Source organism: Anarhichas minor, unplaced genomic scaffold, assembly GCF_050575085.1.
Source record: "Anarhichas minor isolate MPS153535 unplaced genomic scaffold, ASM5057508v1 ptg000028l, whole genome shotgun sequence".
In the NCBI taxonomy this organism is placed as follows: domain Eukaryota; kingdom Metazoa; phylum Chordata; class Actinopteri; order Perciformes; family Anarhichadidae; genus Anarhichas; species Anarhichas minor.
Genome location: NW_027466474.1, coordinates 1,977,333 through 1,993,538, shown reverse-complemented (window position 1 = coordinate 1,993,538; position 16,206 = coordinate 1,977,333). Strand labels below are relative to the sequence as shown.

General features: G+C 43.7%; 1 protein-coding gene across 1 annotated transcript in view; it reads left to right on the top strand.

Annotated features, from left to right (window-relative positions):
- Positions 1-16,206, top strand: part of fgfrl1a (fibroblast growth factor receptor like 1a) — a 63,603-nt gene that overhangs the window by 18,752 nt on the left and 28,645 nt on the right. Inside the window, exon 2 of the mRNA XM_076103571.1 lies at positions 9,086-9,358. Within this exon, the coding sequence (XP_075959686.1) occupies positions 9,086-9,358 (273 nt within the window). The remainder of the gene's footprint in view (positions 1-9,085; positions 9,359-16,206) is intronic.

The following is a 16,206-nucleotide window of genomic DNA, read 5'->3' as shown; positions in this document are numbered from 1 at the left end:
GCTGAACAAATGGACTTAGTCACGGCTGAGGATCGGTGTGGAATGTGTGTGTGTGTGTGTGTGTGCGTGCGTGTGTGTGTGTGTGTGTGTGTGTGTGTGTGTGTTTTATGTGCATGCTTGGAATGTCTGACTCTCCACCAAGTGAAGCAGAAAACACAGGTGGAGGAGGAGGAGGAGGAGGAAATACAGGAGGAAGACGGAACAATACTGAATTATCACATGCTGCTTGAGTGTGTGTGTGGGTGTGTGTGTGTGTGTGTGAAGGTTATGTTTCTTCATTTGAAATGTAGTCCTCTGCTTTTGTTTATTATTTATTCAAATGTGCCATATAAATGAAGTTTTTCTTACTTTCATTTCAGAATGTAAAAGCATAATTGAACCTGTTAACAGGGATGTGATAAAGAAATAAAACTCTTGTTACTATGTCATAAACATCGGAAAACAAAGTCAAAAGTAGAAAGAAAGCAGAAATAAAAGCTAATTTGAGCTTGAAGCAATGTTTATTCAGATGATGACCCAATAAGTATTGATTTGATGAGCTGCAGGTCATAAGAAGATCTAGATAAGAAGACGTCTGCTTGAAAACGTGGGTGTAAAGTGAACGTTTTTCCAGGAAACATGAAGCTGTCTATCAACATTCATGTGGTTTCATCAGAATGTGAGACGGGTCTTATGTTTTGCAATAGAGTAGTGATTTTGCATTTTGTTTGTATTTACTTGATGCCAAACTTCCGCACTCAAGCAAGGACAGCGGGCTAGTTACCTTAAATAAAGAACATATTCGTAATGTAAAGCGCTAATTATTCCTCTGAGGAATTAATGTAACTTTATAGATTTGAGTAAACAGAAAACACAAAGGTGTTTGTTGTTCTGGCCTTCCAGGGTCACCTACTTGTATTCAACCCTTTTATAGCTTATCTGCAATTATTTAACTGCTCGGAAGACAAGCCAGTCTCTCTCTTAACGTTGCACTATGTCTCCATCTTTATATGGGTTATGTCAATATGAAAAGGCTCCCTTACAGCAAATATTCACCTCTTTATCACTAAAGTGGACCACAGCAGGTGGTGGTACCGTGTGTGTGTGTGTGTGTGTGTGTGTGTGTGTGTGTGTGTGTGTGTGTGTGTGTGTGTGTGTGTGTGTGTGTGTGTGTGTGTGTGTGTGTGTGTGTTATCACTGTTGTTAATGAGTTACAGTGTCTGCCTCCAAAAGGCTGATAAAAGTCAGGTCGAGGACACCGCTCGCCTCACACACACACACAAGCACACAAACAATCACACACACTCAGGAGTGTTAACTGTTTCTTATCTTGCGCCAACTATGTCTTGCCTTATCTGTAAGGCATGAGGCGCTCTGCAGACACACACTGCAGACACACACACACACACACAGAATACTTTACTATACAAACCGATGGAGATACATGTCACTAAATATAGTGGTTTACCCCTAAAGGTGTGTTTAATTGGACTTTGGTTCAGAGGGTCATTGCTCTCGGTTGAGTCCACTGATGGTGACTGCAACCTGACTTTGATAGAATAAGTAAAGTGACCCCGACCTCGGATTCCTCACATACACGCCCGCGACACCTGCCGCTGCGCTGTTAGGAGACACTTCACAGTCACTGGTGAAGGTCGGCTGGAGTCAAATGGTGAAGCTGTTTTCATGTCTGCATGTCTGAAAACAAACTACCGAACGATATCATTTTGCTATCTGGAATCTTGATTCTGTAGTTATACATGTGATTGCTACATTGATTGGAAAAAACACACATTTTCTTCTTCTTTCTGAGATTCTGTATGTTGTGCTTAAACGTTAGAGATTCAGGATGAAGGTGAGCTGAGTGTACGGTCATACTGTGGAGTGTCTCCTCCCAGTCTGTCTCTGGTCTTATTCTGCACTAAAATGTAACTCAGCCCCCAGCCTCCATACACTGACCAGACACACACACACACACACTAAAACACACTAAAACACACACTGAACTGGAATAGTACTTGTAGCCTTTGACCTACTTTCAGCCCAAAGCTGGCCTGCTTTTCCCGTTTATTGAGTCTTTTTTCCTGCTCACCTTTTCTTTCTCTTTTCACTTTCCTTCCCTCCTGCTTTTAGTTTTTTTTTTGGGTTAAGGAGCCCTGGATCTAATCTCTAATCCCTATTTTTCCAATAATCATTTATTATCTGACCAAGGTGACGCTAAAATCTTACAAAAGCGATTCCTTCTTCTGTTATAAACCTGAATAATCAGGGAGTCCTCTCTTTATATGTACGATTCAGAGAGTTCAGATATAACAAGTGTAAAGTAAATAACTTGATCCGTAATGTAAAACAAACCTCATCACATGGATGTGTTGGAGACACTCTGTCATCACAGGAGACAGGTGTGACGTTCACCGTGAAAGTCAGAAGAAACAGAGAAAACCATCGTTTTGGTGTGTTCCTTCTCAAACAGCTACCAGATCAGTTTTCAACAAGCCCTGACTGTGAGTTGTTAATGGACCGTTTAGGATGTCTCTAGCTCTGTCAGTCTTTTCTGTTTTCTGTCTCACAGGATGTAAAGCAGCACACGGTTTTAGAAAGCAAAGTAGATTCTGTTACGGTTTTTACTCAAGGTACTCATTAACGTGTCATCTTCTTGTCCACTCTGCAGTTCACCTGTAACTCCTCACACGTTAGCAGTTGTTTGTGAGGATTAATTCCTCTCTCTGAGTCCATCCCTTCTTCTTCTTCCCTTACCGTACTTTCTTCACTTTCCTTAATCTGCATCTAAATAATGAGCCCAACTTGTTGTTACACACACACACACAGACACACATACTCTCACAAGTGCATACTGTGCATGATGTGGTTTCTGTAAAGCCCTTTATAAGCTTTAAAAGAATGTTCTAGGTTCACACCGCCCTCAGGTTCTTTGTGGTCTGCAGAACTTTATGTTCTCGGTCTCGGTTTCCTCAAAAGCCTCACTCGCTTTTTTCCCATGCCCGAGTATCCTCCTTCTTCTCTTCGTGAGATGAAACCACCTCCCTGTTTATTTTTGGGAACTCGGACTGCAGGTTTCACAGGTTGATAACTTCAGTTTTGAAACTAAAAAAACATTTGCCCTTGATGTTTTCTGCAGGAATGATACTTCTTTCCAGTGCTTCGTCAATATGTTGCCTTGAAAACCACTGAATTTGCATTTTAGTGAGTTTACTATTTCCCTGTGACAGATACTGAGTCATAAATAAAGCTATTCTAATGGTAATAAGAAATGAAAACCACTCTCCTATAATGACACACAATTCAATCTTAATATAGTGGCTTATTATTGTTCAGATTGTTGCCATGATTTCCTTTTCCCTCAGTTAGTTGAACTAAGCGTCTTCATAAATCTTTTCTCCTCCGTTAATTTGGGTTGGGTGTGTCGTTAAAATGATTCATTGCTTGCTTTACCTTTTTCGGGATTAAACTGAGCAAATTTATTGCTCTTGCCAAATATAAACCCGACAGGAAAAGGTCCGCGGTAGATTTTGGCACCTTACGCCGCTGGTTTCTGAACATTAACGTGAAATTTGAACACCAGTCTTTGTTTTTTTGAGGGAACAGCGTGACTATATGGTCATTTTATATCCAACTTTGTGTGTGAGCTGTTATTTCTAAATTAGGTTTGAGGAAATCTTTGAGCTTATATATTGTCAAAGGATTAGGGTTAGAGCAGACAAGTGCAGCAGCCAGAAGAGAGGAAAGGTAAAGAAATACAACCAGCTATTAGTCAAGATGCTGTGAAGGCAGCAGAGAGAGAAGGAGGAGAAAGTAAGAGCAAGAGAACAAATCACATTTATATTATCACGCCATTAAATATCTGATTAAGACATTAACAAAAAAAGGATTAACAGAAGGTTTCACACCTGTGTGTGTGTGTGTGTGTGTGTGTGTGTGTGTGTGTGTGTGTGTGTGTGTGTGTGCTCCCAGAAAGCCAGCGGTGTGAGTCGCTCAGAGGATCAGGTTGCCGTACCAACCACTCAGCAGATTCCTCAAAGTTTTTGTGGCCGCTGTGTGATTTTCTGTAGCGTGCGTGTGTGTGAGGCAAGTGTAAGCTTTAGGTTTTTATGTGTGTGTGTGTGTGTGTCATGTAGCCCTTCGATGATGTGTCGGTGTATCCTCCCCAGCCTCAGGCCTAGTGTTAACTGTCAGGACAGAGCAAAGCAGCAGTTGTCCTATTGTTGGGGTGGAAGTGACTGGGTCAGAATGAGAAAGTGTATCTGTGTTTGTGTGTGTGTGTGTGTGTGTGTCTAGCTGAAGAAGACAACTTAATGTCTACCCATCAGGCTGCCTGTTGCCTCAGGCCAAAGAAAGGCCTGAGTGTGTTAGAGTGTGTGTAAGTGAACTACAGGAAGTGAAGGAGAGACAATCAGGGTAAAATCTGTGAGTCGCAGCAGCGGCCTGATGAATAAATGACCTCGTTCAGCCAGTGTGGCGTCACGCAACGAGCAACCCCACTGGTCCTAATCGATTTAGAGAGTATTGAGGTGATAACAGGATTCAGGCTTGTGAAGATAATTCAAAAACAGGACAGCAGGGGATTACAGGGTTTCACTGAAAGTGTTGCGTAAACAGCCGATTTACGGGTATTTGGGTAATTTGAGTTGCACACACACAAATTCTCATTGAAGCACGTAGCGGAAGGATAAAACCTTGTGGCTGTTTTATTAACTCTGAGCTTATTTGGAAGCACGAGAGAGACAGAAAGTTACTGATTGGATAATAATGAAGACCTCTTGAGGACGCGGTTGTCTCTCGGCGCTCCAGTCTTTCATAGCTCAGCGTGCATACGCACACATACATGCAGACACACCTCTACCTTTGCGCAGCACTGTACACCAGCGCTGCGTCCCGCTGTTAAGTGCCCTCCATCAAAAGCATTCCTCGGCTCTCCCCTCTCGCTCTCCAGTCTCGCCTCCCTGCCAACAACAGCGTTGCGTTGGACTCTGCAGACCCATCTGACTCTGAGACCAGTGGAACGTGCAGGGCATTGAAAAGCAAACTCTCCATCCCAAACCAAAACACAAAGGGCATTCGCACGCTGCCAAAATATGCAGCACAAAGATTGACTAAATTAGCAAGTATTTTTTTCAAGCATTTGGATGCTTTGCTTTCATGGCGAAAGGAGAGTAAGCGTCAATATTTCTCTCTCGTTACAAATCTTACTTTGTCAGCCAGTTATGGCGTTGATTATTTTTCATCCAAGAGAATTCAGCTCATGGAAATGTCTGTGAAAATCATTAGCGAGTCTGATTTAAACAAACAGCACTGTGCTCTGACGTTAGCTGGCAAAGAATGTCAGAGAAGTATGTAGAGCAGAGAACCAAAGAAAACAAACTCAAGTTTATGCTAAACTCTACTGTGTAATATTATCCGCTAACGTTAGCGTGTAAAAATGCAAAGGTGTACCAGTTGACCATACAAGAAAAACGCTCATGTTGCATTATCAATATTTGGAGTGTCTTCAGGCTTCAGCTTCATATTTAACAGACAGATATGGTAAAATTAGTCCTGTAAATCTAATCCTCATTATGTCACTAAACGTTCCCTTTAATGGAATTTAAGCAGTGCATTTGTAGTTGTTTTTGGGGAGTAGCCCGCACAAGAACAGAATGTAAGAGCTGATTTCTGCTCTGCTTTGTTTGGCCTTCAGCTACCATCCTTGCAGAGGATGTGCAGCTCTGAGCTGGAAGGTTTCTGCCTCTGTGGGAGTAGTGGGATCTGACCTAGGCCTTGTTTTCCCGCCGTTTGGCTCCAGAATGCCAGACGTGCACGCCTTTAACCTACCTACGCACTCCCTGCATGTGAGGAGAACGAGAGGGAGGGTGTGCCTGGTGTGTGTGGAGGCCGACAAACAATCTTCAAGGTGCTTTAGATTGTCTCGAGGAGCCTGTTGCAGGCGAGGGAGCATCGTAAAGCCCCAAATGGACTAAACAGACCAAAGTTGAAAGGCCTGCAATTTTCTTTTCTCCCCCACACACACACACATGCAGACACACAAACATGAAGACACTTCCTAAACAGTATATGAACAGACAAAGATGCAAATAATTAGCTTTATTTGACTAAATGTGTAGCAAAAAATTCAGCAGCACATATATTCTAAAAATGACCCACACATGTGCAAAGACACACACACACACACACACACACACACACACACACACACACTGACCTTGTGTCTCGTGAAAGAGAGGAAAAGATTTTTTACTCTCTTCAGTTTCACCCCTAGAGACAGATTTAAAAAGACTTTACTTCGGTCATGGACCGTTGAAGAGGAGGAGGACGATGACGATGGCGATGGGGAGGGGAAGGGAGGGAGTGAGGAGAGGAGGCTGCTGGTCTGTGTTCCCGTCATATAGGGGAAAGAGGGAGTAAGGGAAGAAAAAGGGGGGAGGTAGACGTAACAGAGGTTAACTGTCGAAAGTTGAGAGGTTCAGTTCGAGGTCCTGCTCCTGCGATCCTCTGGGGAAGAAACTGGGGAAGTTATGTGTGTGTGTGTCTGTGTGTGTGTGCGTGTGTGTGTGTGGGGGTGTTGGTGTGGGTGTGGGAGTGTGAGTGTGTGAGCGCAGATCCGAAAAAGGCAGGAGACCATTAAATCACACAAGAGAGGAAGAAGAGAAACTGCACTGAGCGAAGAGGATGGTGTGAATGAGTGTGATGAAAGAGAAGAGTGAGAGAGCAGGGAGTAAGAGAGCAAAATAAAGAGAGAGAGGAAAAGAGTGGTGACAGGGGAGAAGAGGAGGCAGTAATGGGAAGCGAGGGGTTAAGGGTAAGAAGGAGAGAGGTAGCAGGGGAGTAGTGAGAGTTCAAGGGAATGAGATTTCAATCTGTTGGAAGAAGAAAAGAGAGGACGAAATAAATATAGCGAAATAAAAAAATATGAACATTGAAGGGACACAGTATTTAAAGAAAGGAAAAGATAGTGAAAGTGGGACACACGGCCAAGAGAGAGAAAGAAACAGGACTTAGAAAGAACAGGAGAACAATAGAGGGAGATATAGAGTATTTAAAAAGGAAGAGCAAGAGAGAGGAGAAGGAGTGTGCTGTCTGGCCCCTGATGAGAAAGCCATACAGCTGAACGAACACATTCCCCGTCCAGGAGTGAGGAAGATGGAGGGAGGAGAGAGGAGGAGAGGCTCCTGTGAATACCCTTTGTGTGACTAATGTCTTTTTCACACATTTCACCTCCATCCATTCATCATTGTGTCCACCTCCTGCTCTCCCGTCGTGACAGAAAGAATGCTGGAAGACTACTGTAACTGTTCTCCTTTTGTTATTATAAGCAGCTTCACGTATACGACTCCACTTAACCGTGTTCATCTCCGACATCTACAGACGCACAGCGGAGGAATAAATCACGGCCCTTGTTTTGTTTCGGTGACGGTTGACAAGCTGGCCGACGATGTGAAGTCTTTCGCTGGAGTTTGAGACCCTTTTAGGAAGGCAGCCACACGTATCTGTGAAGCCGTGGTGGTTACTGTTGCTCGAGTTAACGAGTTCCTCCGAAAGAATTGCAAAAAATAAAGGCTATGGTGATTGCAATGAATTATGTGTGTCCAAATTTTTTGACTCGCATACACTGTATGAAATCTGGATGTAGTCTCCGTGATGTCACCCATTGGTTTATGAAAGGGGGGGGGGGGGTGGCTTTGACCGCCACCATCTTTGCATTGACGTTCTAGCACCTCAACCGGCCTTATTCAGCTATTATACATCCTAAAAACTCAAAATCATGTCAGCTAAGTCTAAAAACGCTGACTGGACACAAACTCCGGTCAACTGGGTGAAAGTGTTGCGTTTGACCCATTCATCCACCACAGCCTCCACTCAATACAGACCTTGTCACACTTCGTCAGCAACAACCAAAAAGCTGATTTAAAAAACAAAATAGTACAAATCTACAGCTGTTTATTGAACCCTTTAATCACAAGGGCACATTAGAGGCACCAGGCTGTGTTAGTTCCCTGTGATAAGAAAGCACCAGACAAAAAGGGGCAATAAAGGAAACTCACCTCTAGTGTTTATACTTGATATGTTTCTAATCCTTATCAGAGCGTGTGTATTCTTCTAGATAAGCCTTTATCAGGCACATTGTTAAAATCAAGCCTTTGTCCTTCTTTTAAATCTTTCCTACTCGACAGGACGTGACCTGAAGAGGTTGTTTTCTGATGGGTTTCCATACAATTGGCTTTTGTAGTGTGTTAGGACACTTTGCTGGCTACATGGTGGCCTGTCATGTGTTGTTATTACTATATTTGGAGCGTATTGTTTTAAGGCAGGAGGAGTAATGAGAAGAGATGTACACTATGACTCCCACACCTCCTCCTGCTTAAATCTCTCTATCTTCCTGTTTGTCTTTCTTTGTACTGCTCCCCCTATTCGGCCATATTTCATCCCCCTTTCTCTCCTCAGACTCACTCCCTTAAATTCCACTCTCCCTCGTTGCCTCCCTTCTTCTCTTCTTACCTTCCTTCCTTCCTCTCTTTCTCTCTCACCCCCACAATTTCCTCCCACCTTTCCCAGTCAATCAGCCGGCTCGCTCGCCTCCCTCTGTTTTTCTAGTGTGCAGTTTCACAGTAGACCGGCTACTGAGCGGTCAAGGTCACGCCTGATTCTACGTCTCGACACGACATCTCGGTTGATATTAGCTCGGCTTTGTGTTTGCTCCCCGAGGACTCTATTGTTGTCTGAGTTAAAATGTCAATGTTAAGCCAAGCCATTATAAATCTCTCAAAGGTCAAAGGATAATTCCTGTGTGTTAAATGCCATATTTGGAGGCTTCTTTGGTTCTGAGAGTAGCGTGTGTAGCTGCAAAGGTGGAGATGAAGAATAGGCATCCAAACCTAGATCCTAAAGCGGGTAACACGCCTAATTCTTCCAAAAAAAACTAGGAGCAAATGTGAAACGTGTCATTTTTAGGTTTGCATGCACTCAAGAAAGCTGGTTGTTTACACTTCCTGTCATCTGATTTCTTAAGCTTCGTGTAACTAGGCTGATGAGGGAGATCTTTATTGATTTCATAATCTCAATACACTTTCCCTTCCCTTCCCCCACGCTTAAGGTCCGCCCAGGGTGTCGGAGCGGGTGGCCCACCGACAGAGCATCCGTCTGGGTCGCACCATGAAGCTGCCCTGCCCCGTGGAGGGCGACCCCCCGCCGCTCATCATGTGGACCAAAGACGGCCGCAACATCCACAGCGGTTGGACGCGCTTCCGGGTGCTGCAGCACGGGCTGCGCATCAAAGAGGTGGAGACCGAGGACGCGGGGACGTACATCTGTAAGGCGACCAACGGGTTCGGCAGCGTGAACATCAACTACACGCTCATCGTTATCGGTGAGTAGTGATGTGAGACAACGTTTGGCTCAGCTGCACAGATTCGGAGGAGGACTTGAGTCTTTTGTAGAAGCAGTGTGTTTATGTGTGCTTATGTGTGTTTGTACGATGAAGACTTTGCTCTTTTATTTCTCTCAACATTCTCTCGCTTTCTTCCCATTCATTTAAGTTTGTACCCACATCTTCTCTCCTTCATTACACATGATACTTCAGTTTTTCGTTCTGTCTTTCTTTACTTTTTACATGCTTGCTTGCTTCCTTTGACTCTGCTGTGTGAGTTTCTAGGACATAATTAGCCAGCTTGGGTTGGTGGGGCCATTATACAGTAATGAGGTCTGTGTAGTTCCCCACACGGGAAGCACGGCTTTCGTCTGAGTTTTTATGCTCGGTGTGTGTGTGTGTGTGTGTGTGTGTGTGTGAGACCACATTGTTGTGTTTGTGCGTACCTGTATGGTTATGAACGAGGCATTTGTTAAAGAAGATGCTTTTGTTTGTGTGTAGGACATTGTGTTAGTGTAGTATGAAATGTCAAGTCTGTGTGCCTGTCCCAAACTATAAAAGACACATTGTTATCTTTTTTTTTCTACATAATCATTTTCCAACTTCGCCTTCAGAAAGCTGAGTCAGTTGTCAGTATCTCTGGGTGTGTATAGAGTGCAGAGTCAAAGTGTGTATAGAGTGGAAGTCAATGTAAGGTCTGTGTTTAACACAAGCGTTTAGTTCTACGACTCTAAATATGCAGTAAATATCCCTCTTGTGAATTTTGAAGCTTTTGCGTGTCTTAAAAAAGGCGGTTGATCGTCATCAAGACAAACACTTGTTAGCTGAGGCTGTGGTCTGTGACCCTATGGACTCTCCTACTCAAATACAGGTGTGTTTCTTTCTATACTGGGACTCAAATAGCTGCTTCCCTCAACTCCTATTCATGTAAACAAAATACCTGGAGGGAAGACAAGTGTGTCAGTGTGTGTCTGAGTGCTACAGTGTCTCTACACCCCTCCATGTGTGTGTGTATCATTCCATGTGTTTGTCTACATGCCACAGTGTGTGTGTGTGTGTGTGTGTGTGTGTGTGTGTGTGTGTGTGTGTGTGTGTGTGTGTGTGTGTGTGTGTGTGTGTGTGTGTGTGTGTGTGTGTGTGTGTCAGGTTCCAGCGTTCCAGAGAGTCTGACTAAACTCTGCCCGCCATCGGCACTTCAAAGACGGCCTTGAGTGAAATGCTCTGATACAGATATCACCGGCCGATAGTTACTGTATTTTAAATGAGCGTGAAGAACATTTTTGTAACAAAGTGCGAATCTTAAAAGAAGAACAGCTGGTAGAAAACAGAATGATGTTAGGGATTACCAATACGAGTCTAAATTTAGTAGTATTAAAGATATTGTTGTTGCTTAAACAACACTAATGGAACATCCATAAAAGAACATTTTCTCTTTCTGTCAAGTTTCCATTTGTAGTTGCATGAACACATGTTATATCCTAGTTGGCAGTGAATGATGCACTTTTATTCTGCAGTAATGATTATCGGTAGTGATCCAAAGCTGTATCGGTCTGGACTCGGACTTCAAAGACGAGCTGGCATACAGAGGGCAGCAGGGCGGGGGGGGCAGCAGCTGCTGCTGAGGTCATCCAGACAGACAGCTGCTGCCTCCCTCTCTCTCTCTCTCTCTCTCTGTCTGTCTCTCCCTCTCTCTCTCTCTCTGTCTCCCTCTCTCTCTCTCCCCCTCTCTCCCTCTCTTATTCACCGTCCCTTTCATTCACTTTCATGTGTGCGCACACAGATGCTTCAGAAACAATGGATTGGGTGAACCCACATGAGCAAAGCAGAAATTTTATCATCTGCGTTCTCATTGGACGCTGAGAATCAGCACCTTACCATGCAAAATAAGGAATATTTTCATTCTCAAAGATTTCTTCTTTGACTAATGACCACCGACATTAATGTCACCCAAACACACATAGAGAACGTAAATGTAAAAGCTTATTAAATGTAATTGTAATAAATAATGTAGTAGCTGCTCTGAACAGATCAATTGTATGACACCTTATCTTCCTAAACATATGGAGCATACCTAATGTCATTTTAATTGTTTAAAGTTAACTTTTTATGAGACCTTTTATGAGTTATCGTTCCTAAACTCTAAAGTCCTAAAAGTAGAAATCTCAAAGATTATCATTCAAAAGTCTGTCAGTAACTATCGATGTCAGATTGAGCCTGTAGTCTGACGTCAGGGTTGCTATACTTATATATTTGCAGTATTATGAACTGGACGTCTGCGACGACATTCACAGAAAAGACATGCTGTATTAAGTTACAGCTAATGCAGCTGCAGCTTCACATTAAGAGCTTTTAACTGGTAGAAACAGGAGTTGACTTTTATTATGAAATAGTCACAGGAAATTAAATGTGTTTGTCAGTGAGCTGAACATTGACCGATGTCTTACATCAAAAATGCGTCTGCAAAAACAAGACGGCAGCCTTTCTGTGACAGCGGGTCATTTTGAAATGTCGCAGGGAGTAATGGAAGAAGAAGGAGCAGCCACAGTGAGCTGTTAGATGAACACATCTCAGAGATGTGACCAACCACTCTCGCTTTTGCTGTTCGCAGACTCAGCAAAAATGTTCAGCATGAAACCCTAAAAGTGTTAAATGGTTTACTTAAAATCGTAGAAAAGAGCTTTTATATTGACAGGGGACTGGCGCAAATTCCGGTCAAAATTGTCATCATAATACTCAAAATTTAATTCTTTAAAGAATTGTTACGGTGACAAGATAACAAAGTTCACATGCTGGACAAGAATGATCTCGAGGCTACATCACTACATTTTCTGCACAAGTTGCACAAACGGTACCCAGAGATAGTTTGTGCTCCACCAGGTTAACCTTCAGAGACCCCCCCCCTGTAATTCAAGCCAGGAATCGTGGCACGGCATCTCCTTAGAGGGGCAGTTAGCGTGGATAGCCGTGTTTTCATAGCTGGAACAATGTGCATAGGCAATGATGTTCAAAGCTGTGTTGTGCATCAGCTGGTTTTGTTTTCTGTGCAGTGTTTCTCTCCGCTGCTTTGCTTTGCCTCCTCCCATCTCTCTCTCCTCCTCCTCCTTCCTCTCCTCTCCTGTGTGGTCCTGCGGTAATTATTCTATGGCCGCTCCGCTTCACAGTAATGAGCCCACACCTGCGTCTTATTGTCTCTCCCTCTCAATTTCTAACCCAAAGTGTCTTCAACACCTTTTTCCTATTAACACTCAATCTCATTCCTCCTCCCTCCGTCAGCCGGCTCATTTTTCTCCGGCCGCGCTTTAATTTGTATCAATATTTTCCCAGTTCCCCATTTTTCCCCGCACGTAATGGCATTTGATTACCGTAAAACATCCACTGTACCGCTGCCCAGTGAAGTGATGGAGAGGCGGGTTTTTTTTTTGTGAAGGCAGGCTTTTGTTGGCGGGGGAAATTAGAAGATTTGCTCTTTTATTGTATGTAGGTTGGCAAATGTTTGCGTGAGTAAATGGTCTTTGTGTGTGTGTGTGTGTGTGTGTGTGTGTGTGTGTGTGTGTGTGTGTGTGTGTGTGTGTGTGTGTGTGTGTGTGTGTGTGTGTGTGTGTGTGTGTGTGCGCTTGTTTATCTGAGGGCTATGTGTGCGTAGGTGTATGCAGATTTATGGGACCACCAGTAAAGTGAAACTGGGAGAGCTTTTTCTTTTTTTTCTGCTCAAAGAACATCAATGTCCTTCAAAAAACTGAAGGCCAGGAGAGCTCTCATTACTTCCTCCCACTCTCTCTCTATCTCTCTCTCTATCTCTCTCTCTTGATCTTCTTTGTCTCTGCTGTCTGTCTTTTGTAGTTTCTTGTATGAAATTCTAAAATTGTTTCCCTGCTCCCAGAAGAGTGAATGATAGAAAACGAATAGTTCAAACCAGATGTGGCGACAATGGGAGCGTGTCTGGAGGTTGGAAGCCGTGCGTAAGAAAGACGGAAGGAAGCGGTTTGGCGTTGTGTGTTCGTATGTGTGTGTGTGTGTGTGTGTTCGTGTATTTTTAGTGCACGTGAATGTGAAAATGCGGTTTCGACTTTTAATGAAAATGTTCATCAACACATTTTTGTGTGTGTGTGTGTGTGTGTGTGTGTGTGTGCGTGTGTGTGTGTGTGTGTGTGCGCGCGTGCAGGTCCCTTCATAAGTGACACGGTGTGATGATTTGTGGTGATTTAAGAGCTCGGCCGCAGCGGCTGACATCTGGCCATAATTGCAGAACAAAGAGGAAAAGAGAAGCAGAGAAAGATATTAAACATAGACACACTGTTTGTTTGAATAAATGAGCTTGTGCGTGATTTATGTTCGTCAAGCGGCAGATGCATAATGAACGTTGAAATAAGAAAAATGGAAGCACGGGATGAAACCTGACAAATGGAAAATATACACAAAACAGGAGGAGGAGGATTGTTTCGGGAAAATGATTCTGTTCTACATTTTCTCGTATTAAGCGCTGCGGTTTCATGCCAGGCGTAGTCCATGAACACTGCTGAACTCAACTAAAATCTATTATCACTTAATACAGTCTGACATCCTGACATCACACGGCTCAGTCCTCTATGCCGTGACCATCCAATGTGATGTTACATGCCAACTAAGCGGTTTGAAATTGTTGCTCCAGTCTGCTTTTACATCCAGTTCAAGCAGAAAATCACACTCCTTCATTCAGGTTTATTCTCTCTCCATTCTACTGCACTGCATGTGTGAGACTTGCAGCTGTCTGTCGGCCAAAAAACGCATCAGATCAGGTTGCAGACCAACATCATCATCTCGATCCCTCAGTTTCTCCATCCTGATACCTCCTCTGTTTTTGTGTTCTCACGTTACGCAGTTTTTAATTTAGATATCTGGTGCCTCGTCTGGAGAGGATGTAGAGGTGGCCAAGGTTTGCAGGCTAATTGGTATGAGTCATACGCACACACACACACACACACACAGATAAATGTATGAGTGTGTGTAATTGCACAGTGCCTAAAAACTCTCAAATAAGCCAATCTCCCTTCACCCACCTTCTTACAAATACAGCAGGGCAGCTGTGCCTGTCTTGCTGTATTTTTCTGAACGTGTGTGTGCATGTGTCTGTGTGTGTGTGTGTGTGTGTGTGTGTGTGTGTGTGGGTTGTGGATTTAGTGTTTTTACTGCAAGATTCTTCTGCTCATGTTACACACACAGCACTTTCTCACTAATGGCAGAAAAATGCATGGAGGGAACCTGGAGCGGCAGCTCGCTGGTTTGCAGGAACCGCTCAGTTGGTGTTCAGTTGAGGGTTTGAGGCCTCACAGGGGATTTTGTTTTTTTGGGGGGGGGGGTCTCAATCATGATTTACAGAACATGAAATATAAATCATTGAGTGGTTTGGCCTCCATCTTCTTGAACTATAGTGTTGCCTTTACTAGCCTTGAATCCGATCCCAAGTAGAAGTGTCTCTCCAGTGTTTCTCCCTTCACTTCTGTTGCCTGGATAAAATATACTTGGACATCCTCCTCACCTTTGTTTTATTTGAAGATATGATAATGTTATTTATGATACTGATGAGACCGTAAATGCAGTTCGAATCGAATGATTTGCAGTTCGAGGAAGTTATCACAGAATTGAGAGTGAGTGCAAATGTTTTCTGTATCACACTCATTTCATGCCGCTCTGCATCACATCCGTTCAGCTCATGTTGGTCCTCCTGCTGTAGCAACATGCCGCCCTTACAGAGAGGTAGACAAAGCTGCTCCTCCGGAAATCAGCGTGGCACTGTGGAGATCTGACATGTAAACATGCTGGTGTGTGCGTGTGTGTGTGTGTGTGTGTGTGTGTGCGTGTGTGCGTGTGTGTGTGTGTGTGTATGTGCTCATATGAAAGAGCATGGGAGGGAATTGTGGAGTTACAGACTTGTTATTGCGTCCAGTTGAGACAAACAATCTCAGATACACAAAGACATATGAGCTGCATCTTTCTGGAAATATCAACAAGACAGGACAGGAAAATATTTGGTTATTTTGCCATTCTCTCACACACACACACACACACATATCGCAGACAGATGTGAACAAAATCACACACTCCTCGGAGGCCCCGGCCCCCATTTCACGGCTGTCTGTCCCACATCCTCTCGTTCTGCCTCGTTTCACTTCAAGCGAAGAGACGGAAAGACGATGGACAGGACGGAGACACGGAGAGAGAAAAGAATAAAGCTTCTGTTTTTTTCCTGGCTTCAGTCCGAAGACGTCAACGAGTCTGGGGAACAAAAAGGAATCTCACTGGAAGTTTTTGGAAATCCCGTGTCCTAACAGGTTGAGATGTCACGCTTGTATCCAAAACACAGAGAGGCGTATCTGCTGTATATGGAAGCTCAAACTTCACAAAAGAGAGCAAAGACAGGAAGCGGTATCTCCACAACGATTGATTGACAGGTGCACTGTCCAACCACCGTAACATCTGAAGCGTGAAGCGTCAAAAACATCAACAAAATATCAAAGACACCAATGACAGAACTGGAGACGGCATCGTAGATTCATTCCTATGAATCTTGTCAGTAGTGCATGGAGCAAAAAAAAAGGTTTGACTTCCGAACGTAAAATTCAGAGAAAATCAACCGGATCTTCCAGCGATCTTCAGCATCGTGGGGCCCGTAGAGCGAGCGTTCTTGAACTTGAAACATGAAAATAAGGAAGGGCTATTCAAGTGTTCGCACTGGGAATTTGATTTACCTTTATGAAAGAAGATTACCTGCTTATTCATAGATGTCTCTTTCCCAATGTAAGTCTATGGGGAAAAAAGTCATTTGGGGCCCAATAGAATCACCTGACCCGCAACTTTAATATTCCACCGTT